Source organism: Trachinotus anak, unplaced genomic scaffold, assembly GCF_046630095.1.
Source record: "Trachinotus anak isolate AG129_WGS33_773 ecotype Australia unplaced genomic scaffold, CSIRO_AGI_Tana_v1 ptg000002l, whole genome shotgun sequence".
NCBI lineage: Eukaryota > Metazoa > Chordata > Actinopteri > Carangiformes > Carangidae > Trachinotus > Trachinotus anak.
In genome coordinates, this window is record NW_027273853.1 from 9,117,403 (window position 1) to 9,140,183 (window position 22,781).

Genomic DNA, 22,781 nt, shown 5'->3' on the forward strand with positions numbered 1-22,781 from the left:
GTTGGTCCACGGCAGCTTTCCTCAGATCACAATCAGCTAATCTTCATATAATTAGGAGGCAAGATGCAGCGAGGTTCAGTGATGGGTTTTTAATTACGTACACTCTCAAACAGTCTTTACACACAACCAACAGGAGAACAGTGGAATCATATTAATCTGGTTAATATCTGTGTCCATTTTACCTCAGGCCCTCTGGGACCAGTTATACAGTACGTGACCCGGTTAGGCATGAAAATGAACATCTGCAATGCTTTTTTTTTTTTTTTTTTTTTAAAAAGCCCAGACATAGCAACACAGGATTTTCAGCCATAACAAATCAATAAGCAGCAGCCTTTTTTAAATCATTCTTTCAGCTAAAGTCTGAATGATTTCAACAACTGTTATAGTACAGCAGAGTGGGGACTGAAACACAGCACTTCAAGGTAGAAAGGGTGAAAGAGGCTTTTGAGAAGAGGCATCAAAGGGAAAGAGGGCACACTGAAGACAGCAGAAAATGTGCATAGCCTGTGGGGAATCCATAAAACCATACAATCAAGTGCACAACGATAAAAGCATTTGAAACAACTGAACAGAAATACTTTGAGGCTAAAATAATACATAAAAGTACAACGTTATGACAGTGCAGCTCCATCTGGATATTTATTAAAAATTATAATATATATATATACACTTTTTTAAAAGATACATTAGAATTAAATATGTAACTTATGTTTTGTACAAGATACTGACTTGTGCTTGTGTGTAACATCTAAATATAACATGCATTTACATACAGCATACAGTATGTAGTATGGTAATGCTTTAAGTGGGCCCTCATGCACTGATGCTACTATTATCAATGTACAATTACATAGCTGAGCAGTTGCTGCATTGTTAAATGTGCAAATTTTAGTCATTACAACTGAGAAATGTCAGACTGACCTTAGAAGATTTTTTTCCTGTCTTTTCTTTTTACAGTGGTACATGTTGGCAGCTTAGCTTAACAAATATTAATTTTTTCTATAAAATGTATAGCCAGCCCATCTACATATTTTTCTGTTAAAATATAAACACAGGTTTATGAGGATATATTGGTTGTCATAACAAATCTCTCTTAGCGACAGAAAATGGTTAGAAAGTGCTCACTTGGGAAAACAGTCGAGAAAAACTGTCACCAGCTACTGTAAAACTTTACAGTATTCAGCATTTAAAGGAGTAGTTTGACATTTCAGAAAATTCCTTTATTTCTTAAATATGCTGCTTTCTTGCTTGAAGTTCAGATCGATACTGGTCTCATGTCTAAATGCTAGAGCTGACAGCTGTTAGGTTAGCTTAGCATGACTGGAAACGGGGAAACAGCTTGCTAGGAAGATATTGTTACCATTGAACAGAGCCAGCTAGCTGCTTCCCCCTGTTCCCAGTGTTTGCACTAAGCTAAGCTAATAGGCAGCTTCATACTCACCGTACCGTGAATGTGTTATTGATCTTATCATCAAGCTCTTGGCAAAGCAGTGAACAAGTGCATTACCTCTAAATGTCGAACTATTCCTTTAATCATACAAGACGCATTCGACGGTGTATCCCTCTTCAGGGAGTTTCCCAAATCCACACATCATTTGACACATCTTCTTTGAAAGCAACAGTGCTAAGTTAAGAGCTGCCAGCCACAGTGGCAAACAGATGCTTTTTCGCTGCCAAAACTGTAACACATTAACACTACATTACTGTCAAAGTCGGAAGTGTGAGTGAGGAGGAAGGTAGTGTTTGGCATGGATACATTACTTACTTGTACATTTACACAATGTTCTTCAAAGCTACAGGTCAAGAAGTCAACAGCTATGACACACTAATCATGTTACCATGACACATTCCGGGCAATTTTAAGAGAAGAGTTTCCGTGTGAGGTAAAGGTGGCCTGTGTTGTATCTACAGCTTCGAGGAGTAAAAGGAAAGACCATTATACATGTCAGCTCTCAGCCGGGCCCACTCTGCCATCCTCTGGACGGAGCTTTTCTCTCGGGTGAGGATGCGAGTGACCTTCCTCAGCTTCTCCTCGTTCCTCTCCAGGTAGCGGACGCCCTCAGCCTGCAGCAGGTTCAGCTTCTCTTGTCGGTTTTCATCCATGGAGATGTCTTCACTCATGTAGGGGTTGAAGCGGAAGTAAGTGTCAGGAGGGAGGAAGGCGGCGAGCATGGCGTGAACCTCTGCAGGGAACAAGAGAGGTGAGAGTGAGGCCGCAGACGACAGAAAATCATAAACACACAATTAACTGTCCAATTTGTGCAAACATTCAAATATTGTGTTAAGACTGAATATAGCTGTCAACGCTATGACAGCATTACATGTGTTCCAGAGTAAGCGCTTCAGGCTCGAAATGTGAGGTAATACCAAGAGAAAATGTCTGCCTTGTCTGTCATGGCTGTTTTCATCCGCTTCGTCTGAGAAATTTAAAATCAACAACGTACAAATGCAAACAAACAGGCAGCTGGTAACAATAATGGGGTGAATATGGGGTGACAGTTATTTTTTTCTGTATATGTTCCCACAGTTGTTCAACAGAGCAAACACTGGACAGAGAACATGGATTCTGTTCAAACTAGCTTTGAGGCTGTGGAGCAAATGAGTAATTTATCTGATCTTTTATAAACATTTTTTTAAAAATATTTTTATGATCAGTCAAATGTACTATACTCACATTTTGAAAGACAAGCTTACTCATCAATTAGTTAACACATGGTTAATTCCAGAGATTAGATGCAGTTTCTATCCCATTATAATTTACTGCCACCAGTACTGTTTCCACCATTTAATACAGTCAATTGCAGACAGTTCCTGATTTTATTACCTTATTACCAGTGTGCTGCTCCAGACTTATTAGCTGAACATGTTGGGCAATGGAGTGTTATTTAAAATAATAATCAAACAGCCTCTCATTCATGGTCTGCAGCTGTATAAAATCATGACATCACAGATTTCAGTCTCAGATTTTTACAAGATAGATGTAATAAAAATCTATTTAGATATTGACCAGGTAAGTAACCTTCCCAGCACTGCCAGGCAATGAAACCCAAATAATAATACTCCAGAATTACTGTATTTCAGAGTAAACTATTGCACATTAATATCAAGATCAATATCTGCGGCAAACTCATAACTGAATATGGAATTACTATAGATCTGTGTCAAAATCTGTGCTGGGGTTCACAGTATATCCATTCACAAGCCGACATGGGCTCCGACTACAGGACAGCATTCACTCTGTGAAATATATTCAGTGTACTGCTTGTCAGTACTGTAAACCAAAACAAAATTTATGGACCATATCAAACAAAGATTGTTCAATACAGTCAGAGATTTCATTAAAGGTTGATCCAGCATCAGTTTTCCATAACACACTTTTGATATAATTAAAGAGTAACTTAACACCAGGCTGAAGAGCCCAGTTTCATCACCTTCTCCGGTTGAAAGTTTCCTAAGTTAGAAAGTTAAGTTTCTTATCAGAATCACTGATAAGTGCAGTTGGAGTGTCATTTGTTGGGGCTGTACACCACAACATGACTGCAGCATCATGAGAAGAGATCAAGGTCAACAAAAACACAATTTTCAGGGGGTGTTAAGATATTCTTTAACTGGAAGGCTGATTCTGAATCAGCTTCTAGCTTTAGTGCAACTACGTAAGAGGTAAACCTGCAAACTTTAACACATGTGGATATAAAGTATGTATGAGTATGTAGTTCTGGGGGTGTGCTGTGTGGAGCATACTCTGGCTGTTGGGAGTTGGGACGCTGTAGACTGTAGCGATCAGCTTTTCCTCCATTTTGTCTAAAGTTAAAAAGAATTTGCGGCTCCTTCCTGTAGTGGAGTGGACTAGATAACAATTCTGTGTCTGAATCTACTAGAATCAAGGTGATTGTGATTGGCTCTTGCCTGACTGTAGCTTTCACTGCTTCTCAACTTTGTAGTGTAGCTGGGCACTTTTTGAGTCTGCTAAGCTCAGGTGGGGGTGAAGAGCTGCAAAGCCATGTCTCATTCACAATAAATAGCAGCTGTTGCTGTCCAGGCTTCTATATGTTTGAACACACCGTTAGATGTAAGAAAATTGCAGCAGATATTATTTTCCTTGGCTGTAGGTGGAGACATCGACACAAATACATTTGCAGGCATAAACTGCTGCTGCTGTTACTTTCCTTTTCTGTAGGTGGTGGTCGGACAACCACTGGAGTGGTCTGACAAACCCAAACAGGTCCACCTAATCTGTGCTCCACCAAACGTGACCGAGTGAGTTTGCGAGCAAGTCACCATTCAATAAGAAGCTTTGTTTACATCTAAAAGCCCATTAGATCGGCCTTATCTCTCCACAACAACAAACAAGCTCTACTGACACATCTAAAATAAAGTAGGAGGCTGGGACAGGAGGGGAGCTTTTGAAAAAGAGAAAATATGTGATAAACATTCTCACTAATCTTCTGTTTCTAAATAACAAAGCCCGATGGAAAGCTGGGGAGAGCTTAATCCCAAATACAGGAGGAGCAAGTGCAGAGAAGCATCTAGGTCACACACTGCACCACAGCAGCAGCAACAGGGAGGGGACCGAGCCAAATTTAGGCACAGCTGAGGTGCCCGTGTCCAGAGGTGATAAGGAGACAGAAGAGGTTGCCACTACGGTGGGCACAACGGGACGCATCCAGAACAAAGTCAACCTGCAGTGCAGTATTTTCTGCACTGATGACATCAAAACTCAATTCATTCCCTTAGAAATGAAACAGAAACAGGGAGAATCATGTATCTGTCTTTGTATGTTCTAATTATAGTGCGAAATGATTTAATCTTCAGAAGCAGACAACACAAACATAACTACATCAACAATACCAGTGAGTCATATTAGGTCACATACCATCTATTTCTATCCATCCATCCATTAGTGAACTGTGTGGCTCATCCCTGTTGGCGAGTTACATGTCTTGACCAGTTTTCCTCTCTGTTGATGCCACTTGTCTGTGTTTGGCATGGGATGTCATGATATTTGGGACTGTTTCCCTTTACATAATAAGTAGTGTTTCAATTTCAACAAAAATAATGAGACGTTTTTGTTACTGTGCCAGTGGTCATGAGATGATATAATTGACCTTATATGACCAATTATTGTAGATCGTGATCGTGATGTAGATCGTGAGAATTGTGATTCACTTCTACCATGGAGTTGCAGGTCTCACAAGACACCATACAGCTATAAATGTCAAAACTGAATGAGTCAAGTTCTAAACATTAGTGGATCCTACACTTATTTACATTTATGCAGCCAATGACATTTTATATTACACCCTCCAAGCCTGGTACCCACACCTTTCGAACCTCACAACTCCAGTTTGTAACGCAGGCTTTCTACAATACATTTGCAGTCTTCAAGCCCAGGCCAAGATAACCCTGATGACATATTCGAAAGCTCCCTTCAGGGCCAGAAAAGCCATTATAATGGTTTTCAAAAGGCAGATAAGAAAGGGTCAATTAGGTCTAATTCAGATGGACATTCACAGATGACAAATTTGTGAAACTCTAAATTACATAATGCACCTTTAAGTTTTCACAGGGACTCTCACTTACCCTCAGTGTCTGTGGCGCTGCTGATGACATTGTTGAGTTTGGTTTTGAGGCTCGTGTAGGTGGTGGTGTTGTTCTTGCCGGGGTTTTCAAAGCGGCCGGTACCGAGGGAGACCACACACTCCAAGGGCGTGTTAGGCCACAAACACTTACACTCATGGATAGCCAGTGCTGTGGGGTTGTTAATCAGCAGACCTCCGTCCTATGCACAAAACCGAAGAAGGGCCATGTTAGAGACTCCATTTACAGGCAATGAATGGTGTTTTATGCCAAGACCACAGTCTTGGCGAAACCAATTAATTGGCATTTGAAACCTAAAACCTTTCATGGATTTTACCAGCCAGTAGATGAAATTTTAAAGAACATCTGATGAAACAAAAGGAACAGATAAATGTGCAGTTCCAGAGCTTTTTGTAGGTCTACAAACCACAGAGCTAAATTGTTGTTTTTTTTCCTTCCCTCACAGTTTCAGTCAGACTGTCTTTGATATCAAACAAACCGCCCAGGAGTGCTTTTGCTTTGGATCCAAAGTCTACCCAAGGCTATGGGGGAGCAACTGGAGAGGCTGTGGGGATTGTTGAATAGGCATGAGGTTGAGGGGCCGCAGGGCTGCGGGCTGGCAGCAGGATCAAACACACAGGGGCTAGTCCTCATTAAAGAGGCCAGGCTGGGGGGGTGGGAGCTGCAGGGCCCCAGGGGTCTAGGGACACTCTGGGGGGAAGAGTGCTTGTTTATGTGTGAGTGTGTGCGCATGTTTGATCGAAAGCTCATGCCTGCTTAGAGTCAATGCATATAATAATGAGGGTGCGTGATTCTGGCAGCGTGTGTCACATGGATTCATACACACTGAGGCTTCAGGAGGAGAGGGGGTGCATCCCATCTTTCCAACCCAGCATTGCCTCAGCCTAATGACAATTCTGTACAAATGTAATAGCACAAAGTGCGCTGGAGAATATGAGGGCTGCCGACAAAGGCAAAGGTCTGCTTATCATCAGGGGAGATGGACTGAAAAATTGTATCATCAATCCAAAGCCCGGGAAAATAAAATTGCAAAGGAAACTGATGATGGTAGTGAGACTGGGGGCACTGCATCAAGTAATAGCTCCATGACAGCAGGTGTCCTTTGCATTATCCGGCATTAGATAAAAGTCATACAAGACTAAGAATATACAGTATACTTGCAATGCTTTGAGGTAAATGCTATAGTAAGCATGCTCATGTCTTCATAATGCACATCGTAAGAATGCTAACATGCTTATGTTTCGCAGGTATAATGTTTACCATGTTCACCGTCTCACATAGAAACAAAGTCTAGTTGGAGCTGATGATAATGTCATTTGCATTCAGGAATTAGGTTAAAAAAGCATTAGAGCTGCACTGATTAGTTGAATAATCAATCAAGAGAAAATTAATCAGCATCTGTATTGATTGATTGATTGATTAATTAATCATTTTACGTCCTTTATCAAGAAACACAGTCAACAGTCTGAACATTATCTGGTTTTCTTATTCTTCTATGATAAAATGAACATGTTTGTTGCTTTGGATAAAAGCCTCTGCAAAAATGAGGAAATGTAAATGTAAATGTTTGGGTTTTTGGCTGTTGGTTGGACGAAACAAGATTGTAAAGACGGGCACCTTGGGCTTTGGGAATTTTCCCCCCATTTTCTGACATTATATAGACAAAATGATGAAGTGATGAAGTGTCCCAAATTGTGTGCCGATTCATTTAGTAGATGTTAGGATATTACTCTGAATTGATCTACTGTTGGTGCCAGGGTCCACAACAAATGTCTGTATAAATTTTCACAGCAATCCCTCCAATGGTTGAGATATTTCAGTCTGCATAAAGTGATGAATGGACTGACAGCCTAACAATGCCATCCATGCAGCTAGAATGGCTAAAAATGAAAATGAGATGTGAAAAACTACAAAGTCCTTAGTCCCTCTGAATCATACTGTCTGATAGAGGAACTTTCTTTGATTTGTTAGAAGTAATCTGTTATGATAATGGAATGTATGAATCATTTAATATGTTATATTAGGTTATTTAAGAGAATCTCTTGTGAGAGCCGGAGCCTGAGAGAGCACCTATCTCACTAGCTGGGATGGACAAAGAGGGTTTCACTCCGCCACAAAGCACGGAAGAACTGCTGAGGTAGCCATTTGTCCAAAGCATGTCATTATGCATCAGTAGGGTGTCTGGCAGACCAATAAAATGAATCACAGAAAAGGGAGAAAATGCCTCGATTGGAGTTCCTCCTAATGTAGACTTAGAGGGACTTGCACTGCAGAGAGCCCCAGACGAACCCAGCTGGAAACAAAACAACTAAGCAGTTTTCTTATCACTCATACCACTGTGAGTGGCTCCATTTTCTGAACTCAGTGGAAATTATGGCAACAGTCTGGGTCTAGTTATGGGTTCTTTGTGCCGATAGCTGGGGGCAAGTTTCACAGGCACAGTGGCCGGCCTTGCACACAGAGCCAAGGCATGTAACATTAGAAGCCAATCGCACAATGCTCCTGTGAGTTGGGAGTTGAATGCTATAACTTGTCTCCATTTCAGTGCACCTGCTTGAGCAATTCACAGCTGGTGAGCATAGTTGTGGCCACAGAGAAAAGTCTGGTTATTGGCAGTGAGGGAGGTTTGTGGTGCCACTGGAAAACTGGTAGGATCTCTTTGTGTGTTGCACTCAGAACTTTTCGAAGAGTCAATTATTTAGAGGATAATCTGCATCCACCATCTTCTTCCACAGCTGTCAACACCAAACAAGCCTCCTCGACGGAGAAGGTACCACGCTCAACGTACAGTGAGAACAGTTTGGCAGATGCTGAAACTGCAGTGGTATAGCCTGGGCTCTCTAAGGCCACTTTTCAGTGAGACATCCATACTTGGTTCACTGCCACATTCTCACACAAGGGTTTCTTGAGGCTGGGGCATATTTGAATGAGGATTTAAGTTAGAAACAATGATCTACTTAGGACAAACTGCAAAGAAGCTTTGCATACAAAATGGCCAAACTCGAGCTGCCTATCAAACACTCGGTATGACGCAAGGCAAAGGTCACTTCCATTTATGAGGATTTAGAGCTGTAATGCTGCCTGTATTTACAATGACTCAATCCAACTGAAAAAACATTCCATGTGTCAAAGTATAAATGTCCTTAGAGGGTACACCCGTCAGTCCTGACCATCTGACGGAAGTTTAACCCCAGAGTCTGAGTGGAAACTGAATTTTGAAATGCCAAGTTTGAAATCCGGCTTCCTGAGAGGCTTAATGATTTCCTCTGACAGCGACTCTGGATTCCGGTGAAGCCCGTTTGTTGATACTCCAGAGGATCAGCGCTCGTCTGGCCTCGCCTTTGCCCTTCGGGGTCTAATGGCTGATTCACAAACCAGCTCCTTATTTTCCTATGCATGAACAAGGCAAGTTTTCAGCTAATTAGGTCTCCCGCACCTATGGGAACATGTTTCACGTCTTAAGATGGCCAATTAATCCGAAATATAGCTTAAAAAAGAACAAGGTTTTACAGCATATTGCGAAATAAACTACTCAGATGATATGAGCCATGATAGATAAACAAAATTACGACATGCATGATTTATAGGTTCCTTGCATTGCTGTTTGAAATGTCTCCACTGTCATTAACTTTTGGGAGCTTATCTTCATTGTGCCTGTTTAAGCTGTCTTAGAGGGGGAGTGCTGATTTGAATAGAAAAGAGGTGCTATCGTCGGGATCAGTAAAAGTCATTTCACGCCCCAGTGTATGTCAGCTCCCATTAGCTGGGACAACAAACTTCATCCTCCTCATTCAGCCTGTGTGCTTCTGTATCTCTCTCCATCTCTCTCTCTCTCTCTCTCTCTCTCTCTCTAACCCGTGGGTAGCACTCAGTGGTGCCTTATGCAAGGGTCATTATGAGCGGCCACAACACAGGGAACAGAGTGCTTGCTTACATCTAAATGAGGTGAGCCTTGGAGATACAGTACATCTGATGTAGCTTTCGCATCACAGTCCCAATGAGCAGCTGTAGTCATTACGATTTCCTCTTTGGCTTATTTGACAGAGCTGGACTGAGGAGCACAAAGCTCTGTCATGATTTATTATCAGGCTCTGCCAATGAGAGTTTCCTCTCTCAAATGATTAATTAGGGAAGCATTACATAAGTCGTGAACATCAGAATGTGCCAGTCACAATAGCCACTCTGTTTTCCAGAGATGGTCATTCAATCAACAATGTAGATAATTAGGGTGCTATAAAAAAAACTCTGGTATACTCTCAATACTTAGCATAAACCTTCGCTGGGTACAATCAATTGCCTAAATGGCATCTTATCCACTTAAAGGCCACAACTGTCACCAATGAGGATAAGACAACAGTGATAGTGTGGTGAGTGTCACTCTCAAGTGGGCAGCCAGGTCAAGTCAGAGGTCTTCATGCCATATTATGTGATTACGCCGACCAGTTCTCCTCTTTGCCTTTTTTCTTTATAGGCCCCAAAGGTCACATTGAGGTTCAAGTCATCTTCCCAGGCTGTCAAGGGAGGAGGGACCCATCTGTGCCGAGTGCCAACTTCGCCCCAGGCAGGCAAAGCAATTGAGATCTACTGCACACAGTTACCTTTTCCCACACATTTGGTGAATACAAGACCACACATGTGCACCCAGTATTGAAACAATGAATCATCTCTGCTGGCTGAAGCCATGCAGGCTCAACTGTGAAAAATTCTTGCAGTGTTATAAATGGATGCAGATCCCTCTCATTCATATTTACTCGGTCTAGATTCCTTTGAGCCTTTATGTACATTATTTGACAACTTCATATTAGAAGTCATCTACTGGACAATTTAAAGCTAATTTCCCTGCTGAGCTGTTCAGGAGAGATGACTGAACACACACTTGCATACAAATACATTTTAATACAAGGTTTAAAGCTGAGACTTAGTCCAAGAAATCTCATCTGGAGCCACTGCAGTGAGAGGCCTGCAAAGTGTGATGCGCTGCGAGAGGGAGAGAGGGTTAGAGACAGGGTAGTTTCATGAAAGCTTTCATACAGCAGCCAGTCAACATAATCAGTGCACTGGCCTAATCCCCAAACAAGTGTGCCAGTGTAATCAAGTGTTTGCGCATGTGTGAAAACACATCTGTACAAAAGCACAGAAAGAGCAGCGGATTGAGGAAACAGAGATAATGTGACAGTGAAAGAATCCATGAGTGTGTGTTTATATTCGGGGGAACAAAGATCCTGAGTCTGTCTCAGAAGAGGAAGCTGTCTGCAGCAAGGCTCATAAGTCTGAGCTCCATCCTCCAACAACCTCTGGGCCGAGCTCTCAGGGCTTAACACAGGAGGAGAGAGCTGGGATGAGGAAGTGGCTAAAAGTTAAGATTTATCTCCTCTGTCGCCCTTCTGAATCCACCACCTCTCACCTCTCTGCTGTGGTGCCGAGCGTGTAATTTATGACCGATACCCTCACCTGCAGAAGTCTTTACAAGGGAAAAAAGGAGAAGAAAAAGAGGTGATCCAAAAAGGTTATGATCTCTTGAACTGCATTTTGGAATGGTATTCAATTTTTGTGCAACGCGAAGCATCTTTCTCCTCTTTTCTCACACTGAATCAAATAGTGTTGAGTTTTTTTGTTCAGCCAAATCTCCCACATTTAATGACTCATTCCCTCTGTCACTCATTAGTGACAGAGAAGTATGAGACTGTTGACGTGACCTACTCCATTTCTGGCTGTGTGAAGTCTTTCTGCTGAGCGTGGTGCCTTGTTGGGGCTCTCAAGAGCTCCCACAGAAGGTGGTGGCCTACTGATCCCATGCCTCCCATTAAATGCTGGCAGAGGTGGGCACAAAACATGCTCCCATTCCTCCCCATCGCCTCAGGAGACACCATGGCAACTAGGCAGAAAAAAAAAAAAAAAAAAAAAAAAAATCGGGCCCTCCTCGCCATTCCACGCATGCCCTGGCATCATTATGAAACATCTCCAGTCGTCTACTTCTGTGTTTTTTTTAGAGGGGAGATAACTGAGAGAGCTTTAATGTGGAAAATGTGCCTCCTCCCTCCCTTCATCTTCTCTATTTTTTCCCTTTTCCACTTGTTCCCTCTTGCTAAGGCATCCCCTCTATGGCTATGGTGGCAAGTGTGAGGCTTTGATAATACCATGGCTTCTCTGCTTCAAAGGTCTTGCTCCAAGTTACAATTTCCCCAATGTACCGAGTGTGAATCTAAAGTTCTGGCTCTGTCAGACAGATTTCTGCTCCAGCCTGCAGAGTCAAAGAAACATCAACGAACAATCACAACTTTCTTGAAACACTGCTTGAGAATTCGGGCATTCGTTCAGCACATGGCATGGCGACCCTTTGCGCACACCGTACAAAAGTGTGATTGTTTGGAGACTGAATTAAGTGGAAAACTCTGTGGGCGTTTGTGGAAAAGAGCGAGATGACTCTCTCTCTAGGGAATCCTGACATCACACAGACTGCATGTTATGCTCACGACCAGTTTCAAACAGCCAGCGAATAAAGTCATCAGGCTGGGTGGTGCTCTGAATCTGGCCAGAGGTTCACAAGAACAGTAAAGTTGTTGAAAGCTGCATGAGGCTGTATATTAAAAGGAAGATGTTATAAATGCTGGTCTTTTACTTTATCCTAGATTCAATCATGTTTAGAAGTGTAAAAACCCACCAGAAACTCTGTATTTTCATCCTGGTCTATGTTAGTTTAAGTTAGTTAGCACATTTGTCTTTGCTTTATCAGTGAAAACTGAAACTAATCAAACCCAGCATCTCATCATAAATTCTCATTTTTCATAAACTAGATTGCTAATGGATGGATGCTTCAGTAAGTTACAGTCAACTCTTAACCTTTTACATTTGTACTGATGGTTTTCCACAGCTTTGATGAGGCTGTGAAATGTTTTTAAATCACGAACTCAAGCTGTTTAATATATTCAAGCTGTAGCTTGATAGAAGCAGAAGTTGGAGAAGTCGTGAAGGCAGTTCATGACTTCAAGACAAAAAAAAATTGTCTGTGGAAGCACAGAGAAGTTGTCCTCTCCTGACTCCGTGCACCTCTTGTGGTATTCCAAATCAATGCATTAATATGAAACAGCAAGTTTATACCCTGATAGTACTGTTCAGATGTTCAAAAGACTGCTGTATATCATTTGGAAAAGCGGAGGAAAACAAGTGCTGGTAGAGGATCTTCAGACATAGTGAACACAGGTAAAGCTCCAAAAATAAGAGGGTAGAAAGTGGAACAAATGAGCTAAAGCTCGTATCGCACAAGAAATGTGAGTCAAGCCTAAACACAACCTTAAAATATACTCTACAGATTTATTACCCTGAGAAGAACATGAGCAGCGAAAAAAAAGGACATCTTACTGGGTCAGGACAGAAGATTTCTTTTTCTAATATCTTTTTTTGAAAGAAAAGAAATCCAAATAAAACACCTGTAACCGATTTCACATCAAATGTGTTAAATATATTAAACTACTGATGGTGTCTCATCTTCTCACAGTATGAGTTTTCCTGCTGGCTGCTGTCTAACAGCGGTTGGAAGAGCGGTTCCATAATTAGATTGTCTGTCTTTTCCCTCCTAACGAGGCAGATATAGCAGTCAAACAGTTGTGTGTGATGAGGGAAGCTCTGCATTGGGATAATTTATGCATCTCAGAGTAGAGCGAGACCTGCTAGATGGCAAGCTGGGGAAATCTCCCACCACAGGTGGGTTTTCATCAACCAGTCTCTTTCATTCTCTCCTCCTGCATTTCCCCATTCACCTACACAACTAACACAGCTTCCAATTAAGAGTGCAGGAGCTCATTGACTCTGGATATTGCCTTTGAAGCAAACACATGCTCATTCACATGTGTGCGTGCCACACTGGTCCTAGCTGAGTTTGTCAGTCTGTATGCCACATCTGTGTTTGAATGTCAATTCAAGGAGATATTGACATCTGGATGGGGCAGGTCAAACACAGGCTACCCCAACAGAATACAGGACATAAAGACTTGTTGTGCATGGATCTGCAGTAGTTATCATGTGTGTTTGAATCTCTTTTTCAAAGCACTTTGAACATCCAGTAGCGTATTTACTAAGATTCATCTATGTCTTTAACTTGTGTGGTTTCTTGTTTCTTCTGCTCTCTGACTAAGCTCTTACATAAAAGGTAAAGAGTAGCCATATGTATCGATCGTTAAAATGGTAGAGTGGACGGGTGGTTTGTTATGTTACTGATGGCTAATGCATACCTGTTTAGTGGAGATGGATTTAAGTGCGTCTCACTGAGACTCTGCTGTCAAAATGTAACTGACTGGAAATAAACACTGACAGGAAGGAAATGGAGATCCTCCCCCCTGCTTGCTGTGCACAGGATTTTTCTCATTAGGCTTCTCAAAATCCTTCAGACTCACCACCGTCAACACAGACTATGCAGCATTTAAATCCAGCAGACCAACAATAAGCCCTGTATTACTCAGGCAGAGTGCTGCAGGAATTTGTGAATCAAACAGAGTAAACTGCTCACATTGAGGTACACTGATGACATGTTTGTGCATTTATTCATGCACTGCAGGAAGACAGCTTGTAATGGAGGTGATCTAGAAATTTAGGCTTATGTAACAGTCGTACTCATGACAAACATCCTTGATAAGAGCATCAGCTAAAAGCTTAAACTCTTGATGTAGAATGTAAATCCACTGGTATAGGTCGCATCACTTTACCTTTTCTGTAACAAACACTGACAGGGGATTTTTCAGAATTAAACTGTATGATTTAATCATCAAGCCTATCATGATCAGAGCCACCCCTGCTGCTACCCTGTTGCCGTTTTGAATGGGACTGACCTGATGGAGATCATTCCCCAAGGTGAACTCTTGGAAGTACCCAGGGGCTGCTGACGTGGCTCGGATGGCCTGCCAGAGTTGGTGCTGGCAGCCCCCCAGGTAGTGTGAGCGCACCCCAGGCAGCAGGTTGTAGTTTCTGAACACATATGCCCTCAGAGCAGCTCCCCGGTTCACAATGGTGCTCACCGCTGCCACCTACAGGTAAAGGACATGAGACACAGTGTGACTGTCTTTTTCAGTATGAAGCAGCATTTTACATCCAAACAGATTTAAAATACAGACACAATATCTAAACCAGCAGGCTGACAGATCTATTTAGTATCATCTCTATTCTCTGAGCCTCGAAGGAGTCTGCTGACGTATGAAATCCTACACATTTCTTTAGCCACACTGCTTTACATGGCTTTAGAGTGTATTTTCCTTTCACTTGTCTTAGAGAAAAAAGCCTGAGATTGAGAAAGGAGCTTTCTGTGTAATAACCTAGTAAATACAAAGGCTCACTGGTCAGCACCAGAACAGAAATTGAGTCAGACCATCTTATAAAATTCACCTTGGGGCATTCGGAGTTTCTTGAAGTCTCCACCAACAGGTGAGATCCCATTTTCTCTCTGTGGAAGGGAAGATAGGATAATGTTATTTTCTGACTAAGCGAATTTTGGACACTATTATGACTTGCTATGAAAATCATTCTGCAAGCTTCACAAAATCCTCCTGCATATCAGTTAATGGAACTTGAAATTATTTTGTGATCAGCATAATTATTTTAAGGGATCATTCTGCTGAACTTTTTTTAGGCCATTTACAACAATGTCTGTCACTTCCATGTATTATAATAATTCACTTTCCGTATCATGTAAAACTTGAAATTTGCTTGAGTCAGGTCACAGTGAACATCATAGCTGACTTTATCTGTATCCATGGTACATTTACACTTGCCTCGCAAATAAATCTTCACTTTTAAAATCCATCATCACACAATGTTAATGTAAGTTTGACAAAAATAAAGAGCGGATGCAATGTTTAAGTTGAGGGCATGTCTATTTCTTATTACATAGTTTGTATGTTTAGTTAAATAATATAATAAAAGTAAAAAACAAAATTATTGGCTGCCTGGGAAGAAGAAGAGAGGTGTTCAGAAACAATAGGCATTTTGGGTTTTGAACTGTTTAACCACATCACTATCGTGACATTTTAACAGTACTCTAATCAATAACCCCCTCCTCTGTCATCAACAATAACAGTAGAACTCACTTAAGGATGTTCTCCCAGGCTTCACTATCATAAAAAGCATGGCTCCAGCCCATCTTCACAGTGCCAACAATGACGTTCTGCTTGAAAACATCTGAGCCCAGCTTTCGGTAAATATCATCACACTCGTTCAGTGGGATTTGGAACACACCTAACATGAACCCCAGGATAGCACCTGAGGGAGAAAAACAAACAGTCAAAGAGACTGACAGGTCCTGGTAAACCAATCATAAAACATAATATTTTTGTAAGCATGAAGTGTACGAGCTTCAATCACTCCTGAAGCTGAATGTGTGGTAATCCTGATAACACAGGTAATGTACAGCTCATTTTTCTGTTAATCTAAAGGTGTGGAGTTGGTGCAAAGCTAATTGCTTTAAGGATTATCAGTTACAAGTAGCACTACCTTTTGGATGAGCAGTTCATAACCAGTGCTTGAGATTAACATCATTATAACACTGTAGGCAAACACTCCTCAACAACTTTCTCTTAATGAGTTGAATTGCTGACAGGATTACCAAGGCACAACAGTGCTGTGAGTGCAGAATTCAGGTATACCTGAATACTGTGGTTGATCACAGTGGCCAGATGTGGCCCAGATGGGTTTTAAATGTGTGAACATCATTTGATCTGGCAGCATGATTACATTATGCTTTGACAACATTTGGTAAATCTGAAAATGAAGCACTTCCAACTGGTGACGATTAGGACTGAGAGAACTGACAGGAACTGAGCACAAACAGAAACTTCTGGTGGTAATTAAAGTGCAATGTGAGCTGCAAATAAAATGCAGTTTTTCAATCTGCTGTGACATGAAAACAGTGAAGTGGCAGATGGATAGAACAGTGGTCCACAACTCCCCCTTGTGGTGAATTTGCATACATGGGAAAAGTATGAATCAATTTATTGACAATTCCTCAAACCAGATGTAGATAAATTAATATTAATATTGTAATTTTATTAATCATCTAAGCATCTTAACAATATCGCAACATATTTACTCTGGTTTAAACTGATTGTGTAGCTGCAGGGTTGACAGTAGGGTGGGTAGGTTGGTGAAATTGAGGTCGAAAGAAGCGCAGAGCAACAAATGCGTCAGTGTGTGATAAGTGCTGCCAGTCTACTCTGATAATCCACACACATGCATACACACACATACAGAAGTAGGGCAGGAGGACACCGTACCTGTGCTGACACCACAAATATAATCAAACAATTGGTAAGTGGGTTTGCCAGTCAGGGCTTCCAGCTTTTGTAGAGTCTGAAGTGCGAGAAGTCCCCTGAAAGCACAAAGTCAGACATTCATATCCACAGAGAGGCACTAACAAATAACATTACAGCCACAGCAAACAAAGTGACTATAAAGAGTGACATTTGATTGATTTTCCAACTAGACTAACAAAGACAAGCAGTGAATTGCTTTTCAAAATATTCTGACATGGCTGCAGTAAATGTCATTTAGTTCCATTTTGAAAAGACTTTACATCAGTGAATTACATCTTATAGTTAAGAAACATCATAGAACAGTTAAGGTTGTACCTTAAACCTCCTCCATCTATGGAAAGGATCCGTATGCCACGGCCTTTAACAGGCTTATGATAGCCCACCAGAGTGAGGGCTTCTCTAACTGCTGCCCTCAGGCCTGGGTCATTGGCCTGCTTCAGACGCAGGAGGCAAGGGATAACCTTCTCCTGGGGAACACATAAACATACCGTTGCAATCAGAAGTGGAAATGAAGAACATTGTTAATCCACCATGATGAGGTCAGACCAGAACTGGCCCGACAAATTTACTTGCGCAATGTAGGAATGAGGAGGTGGCACTGGAAACAATGAGAGCCGGGCTGGTTGAAAATGATAAATTTTACATCCTGTTAGCTTAACTCTCTTCCTCTGTATTTGTCCTCATACAGCATTCCTCCCATTCTGCCAGTGTCTCTTTTCAGTTATACAAACAAGGACACAGACAATGCTTTCTGAATGAGAGTTCAGTCCCACTGCCTCTGGGTGTACATCGGCAAGTTTTGCGATCTCAAAAGTCATTATTTAATCAGACTGACTTCAGCAAAGCAAACACGGCGCAACCAATGTGACACGAGTAATGAATGCACATCATACCATGAAAAAGAACAGAGATGGTGAAGATCACTGTGAGTGCAGCATGTAGGTGTTTTAAGTCTGAACACGGACACATGATACCAAAAGCTACAACCAATAAATAATGTGACTGGAATAAATGTATGAGAAGTCGGAGGACAATCTTTTCTCACATCATGATTGAAGTAAGATTGAAATTCAAGTCAGTCAGTTACCACAATGATGTCCTTTATTTCTGTTGCCATTTGCAAAGCTATCAGAATTATTCTTTCAATTATATGTTGATCTTGACACTGTTCTTGATTTTTCATGTAGGATTAACCCTCCTAACACTGTTAAAAGTGGCCTTGGTTTGAAATAGGTTAAAATTGAATGAGTTCCTGACCAAGTTGGTTCATAATTAACCACTTAACCGTTAACTAACAATAAGAATTGTGACCAATTAATATCAGTTAACAGTTGAACTATCATGGGACATTGGTACCATCGGAGCAGGTATTCTCTGCTGTGGGTCTCACAGTCAACAGACTACGCACCAGACTGACCCCACAGCATGTCGACATGTTGACATTTCTGAATAAAAACCAGTAGAGAAGCTGCCCGCTATGCTGAGGACTCAGGTCGGCCTGGTGTGTTTATTTTATTTTGAGGTTTAATGCCAGTCCAACCCCATGTTAGGTGACCAGTTGTCCTGCTCTGCTCCTCTGTTCCTTTTTAATCACATGTAGAGCTGATCTCTATAATAACATCATAAATATATAACAGAGTTTTTTTTGTGTTCCTGGACAGGTGTGGCGTCGCTTCCTCTGTAACAATCAAGATAAAAGACATTCGCCTTGTGTGATGATCTGTCAGGAGGAGCCTCTCTGTTCAAAATGAACATCCCTAGTCCTGTTGCCATTGCAGATAAGGCTGAGTCACAAATAAATACAGCAGTATGCAGTTTGCATATAGTTGCATAGCTCTGACTATAAACAGGGAGCAGCCTGTAAACTGCCTCAGTTGACAAACTGACATTTTGTCTGGTATGGGAAAATTCCCAGACATAAGCAGAAGGCCATTATCTACATTATTCACATTCTACAGCTGTTTAATGGTTCATGCCAGATATACCACGATAATGTATGCATAAAAAACCTGCTGGTGTAAACACTGTCTTTACACGATTAACTAGTGGCAAACATAAGAGGTGAAGCTTCTGACATGCAAAGCAGCATCAGACACTTTGCTGACAAAGCATCAGGATGCTCTTATTCTGAGGGGAAAAAATGCAAGCCTGTTCAGATTTCTCACCTTAACAGCAACACCACGAGTCTCTGGAAACTCCAGGAGATGGTAGCTGAGGTCCTCCACCCTGTTGATGTAGACCCTTACATCCGAGGCCCTGTGTAGAGCCTGGACCAGAGCTCGAGTCCGATTGTCCACACTCACCCTGGCAATGATCTAGGAGCCAAAAAAATATGCAACCAATCAAATCGTATTGTTAATTATCTGGGATTCCAAGTTAAAATGAACAAATTGTGTGGCTCATTAAAAAAAAACCTCTCATTTTCATTTATAACATCACACAGTAACTAATCAATGTTGTCACTGTTCCATTTCTTTCTTTTGTGACCACCTAGAGTGAGAAGAAACATTTTATTGTCCAATACAGAAATACTGAAAGTACTGTATGTAATATGACATCTACTTACGTCACTAGGATTAACATGAAGGTGGTGTTTGTTTGTTTAACTTAGTCCATGGGCAATTTAACTTTCAGGAACCTCTTGAAGTGAAACAATCCAATCAAATATTTAGATAAATATATGTCTGTACAACAGCAATTACTTCAGTGGTAAATTTTCCACTGTAATTAACTCATTAATTTAACAACTGGATTATAATAATGAACAATATTTTAAATCAATAATATTAAACATGTTCTGAAAACTGAACCTATATAAGTGTTAGCATAAGTGGGATAATTAACTGTGGTTAAATCAACATATTAATGACAAAACTGCCACCGAGTAATTGTTATTATTCTGCCAACAGACACAGACCTTTTCAGTAGCACTAAGATGTTTTTGTGACCTTGATGGTTCACAATTCACGTCTGGCTTTTGGATCAAATGTAAAAACAGAACTGCACCATCATCTGTGCATCACACTGTTACTGTATATCATCAGCTAAAGGATGTAGGTCATGCAGTGTTTTTGTTATCTGCCAAGTCACACGTTAGTTCATGTTTCAAAATACTCAATCTATCCTTGCCATGAATGTCAGGTGTGTTTATATGGCATGACCTACAAAGTGCACACCTTCTGTGGCCCCCCATCTCTTCAACTGGGCTATTTTTAAAAACAGATTCCCAGAACTCAGGGACTACATCAGTACACTACACTACCATTAGACATATAGAGTAGCAAGAGCTCTGTCGATGTGTGGACAGCAGGCACCCCGCTATAGTATACCAGATACTCAGAACTATCTGGAGGGGATCATGTCTCCCTCAAACATAGACACAGGTCATATCTCGCATAGTGAGACTAATTGTTTACATACAGCACTATGAAACTGAAAAATACGGCACACCCAGAGGATACTGAAGGAGATAATTACTAAAAAAAATATGCTTACTGTCAGATTCATATTCCTATAAATGGAAATGATTTATGCATGAAATATTGCTTTGTTTGTTGACCTACCTTTTCCCTTTGGAGTAGAAGTTTCTTAGCTTTCTCCTCTGCAGCCTTCTGCTCCTTATTAATTGCGGCCTCACTTGGTTTCACTGCTGCATCCTCAAGCTTCTTCTCCTCCACTGTAGCAGTCTTGGACTCTCCTGTTCTGAACTTGGGGACCAGAGGAGCAATGTAGCTCCCGACAAAGGCCTGCACAGTGGGAGCTGAGTAGGACAGGTAGTGTCCTAAACCCTTCTTGGAGGAAGGAGGGGTAAGTGGGGCAACAGTGTCTCTTTTATCAGACACTGACATGAGGTCATTAGTTTGTTGGCCCTGAGAGGAAGAAGAGGAATAGTCAACATTGTCCACTTTCTTGTCCTGAGTCTTTGTACTGCTGCCAAAGTATGAGTTGATGTGATGGGCCAGGTAGTTGTACGTTTCATCCAAGCTGACTGAAATGTTGCTGGGATGGAAAAGTGCAGTGGTTTGTTTGGAAGTTGTACTCTTGTTCTCACTGTCGCTTGATGAAGATTTGAGCTCCTCTTCCTTCCTTACACAGCTGGCTTTGACAGCAGGAACAACACGCCTGAGTCTTTTCTGCTTGAGTTCCTGCACAGTCAGGACTGTGGCGTCACCAGTTGCTTGCATAGAACTGTGACACTGAGTGGAGGTAGTGGCACTAGGGACTTGAGGACCAGCAGAAGATGAGTTAATTGTAGGTTTGGGTGTGGTAGATGGAGAAGGAGGAGCAGCATTAGTAGGAGCTGGAGTAGCTGGGATCACACTCTCCTCAGCTTTTGGTGTTGACTCAACACTGATTTCTGCTTTATTCGAACCCTTCAAAGCATCAGGTTTGAGTCTGGCAATTTTGGAGAGAAGTTCTGTATGTGTCCCACTCACAGCTTTAGAAACTGTGTCCAGTGTGCTCCTGACCCGTGACATGTGTTGGCTCAGACCAGCAGACCAACGTGAGGCTGAAGTGTTTAAATACAGGGCGCTGGTGTGGACTCCAAGCCTTTGTCTAACCTGGCTAGCCTTTAAGAGCCATCCTTTACGACCCCTGTTCCTCGGGTGGTGGAGACATCCAACCTTGTAGCAAATGGGCTGTTGTACATGAGGCCTACAGTGAGAGGTACCAGACAAGGGAGGTGATGCTGCTGACTTGCGAGCATGTGTCTGCCACAATTGAAACGCTCTGCTTACTTTCACCCAGGTATTTGGAGCCCATCTACGACTCATTCTTTCAGGTCATAAGAGTTTATGCCATCCAAAGAAATATTTGGTCTATGCTCTCCCTTTGAATTAACCTGGTGATGAACAACAGAAAAGTGATATTTACATGAAAGAAAGAAAACGGTGAAATGACAAGTGAAATAAAATCACTAACACTGCTCCTAAATCTGGCTTCTAGGTATTGTTCAGTTTTCTTCACAAGTAAAACCTCTTTGGTTACCGATCCAAACTGAGAAGTAAACAAAATAGCTAACTTCTTGTCAGATCAACACAGCTGCTAGCTGATAACACAGAGTGGGGACATCACAGAGAGGCGCAGCTAGCTTACTCGCTAGCATTCACATCACAGAGGCCAAACATAACATAACATAACAACCCTCACCAGTCTTTTTATGGCGTCGTTTCATGGAAGCCAGAAATCCTTTAACCCCTGCAGCAAGTCGACATTCCTCGTCAAAGTTAACACAAACGTATACGAGTGCAGTAACACACAGGGTCATCCGACCTGACACTTTATTTCCAGAATGACGTGACGACGTCAGTCAAAAGAAAAACAATGGTCACATGACGCACCGTGTGCTCTGCAATTGGCTGTCCGTCACTTGGCCCCTTAAATGGAGTCTGTTGATTGGTTGGGGAAATTCTCCCCACCGCTAATAGTAGCAGAGGTTCCACTGTTATTGTTAATGACGTACGCCGAATCTCAGACGGACAGGCGGAGTCAGCACCCAATATTAAAGAATGGGTCTCCACCCGCCTGTGCATCACACGGGACTCAGAAAATAAAAATGGAGCGCTACACAGCCACTTGGAAATGTGATGACATACTTCTTAGTCAAAACAGCTTTAAATATAATCCCCCAAAACTATATAACTTAACAGTATAATTGTATAATTGTATAATTGTATGTAATTGTAATTGTATAATAGTATAATATATTTTACAGGATAATATTAACAGAAAGATTTGAAATTTATGAAAATAGAACTAGTTGTATACTATACTACTGTACTACTATAGTTGTATATACTTTTTATTGAACAAATAACAGGGACAACGCACAAGAAAGACGGAAATGATCACCACAGTATCACGGTTGAAATGGATATTACATTAAAA

General features: G+C 41.5%; 1 protein-coding gene across 2 annotated transcripts; it reads right to left on the reverse strand.

Annotated features, from left to right (window-relative positions):
* Positions 1-74: 74 nt before the first annotated feature.
* On the reverse strand, positions 75-22,208 carry LOC139630611 (calcium-independent phospholipase A2-gamma-like). 2 transcript variants are annotated; one of them, XM_071494225.1, is made up of 10 exons: positions 22,044-22,208; positions 20,456-21,735; positions 19,058-19,207; positions 17,208-17,359; positions 16,854-16,948; positions 15,672-15,843; positions 14,971-15,028; positions 14,421-14,615; positions 5,581-5,779; positions 75-2,183 (listed from the first exon to the last, which is right to left on the reverse strand). In XM_071494225.1, exons 2-10 carry the CDS (start codon positions 21,665-21,667, stop codon positions 1,906-1,908), a joined length of 2,511 nt encoding a protein of 836 aa, XP_071350326.1. In that variant the 5' UTR covers positions 21,668-21,735; positions 22,044-22,208; the 3' UTR covers positions 75-1,905. The 2 variants fall into 2 exon arrangements, with proteins under 2 accessions (XP_071350326.1, XP_071350334.1); XM_071494233.1 differs by lacking the exon at positions 22,044-22,208 and having other exon boundaries at positions 20,456-21,548; positions 21,632-21,736.
* Between the last annotated feature and the right edge of the window lie 573 nt (positions 22,209-22,781).

Bases quoted from the DNA above. Each gene is read 5' to 3' on its own strand.
- LOC139630611 (XM_071494225.1), bottom strand. From the start codon at position 21,667: ATGAGTCGTAGATGGGCTCCAAATACCTGGGTGAAAGTAAGCAGAGCG. The intron at 19,208-20,455 runs GTAGGTCAACAA...TTTGGCTCCTAG, and splicing joins TTCTACTCCAAAGGGAAAAG to ATCATTGCCAGGGTGAGTGT. The intron at 14,616-14,970 runs GTGAATTTTATA...CTTTACCTGTAG, and splicing joins GAAACTCCGAATGCCCCAAG to GTGGCAGCGGTGAGCACCAT.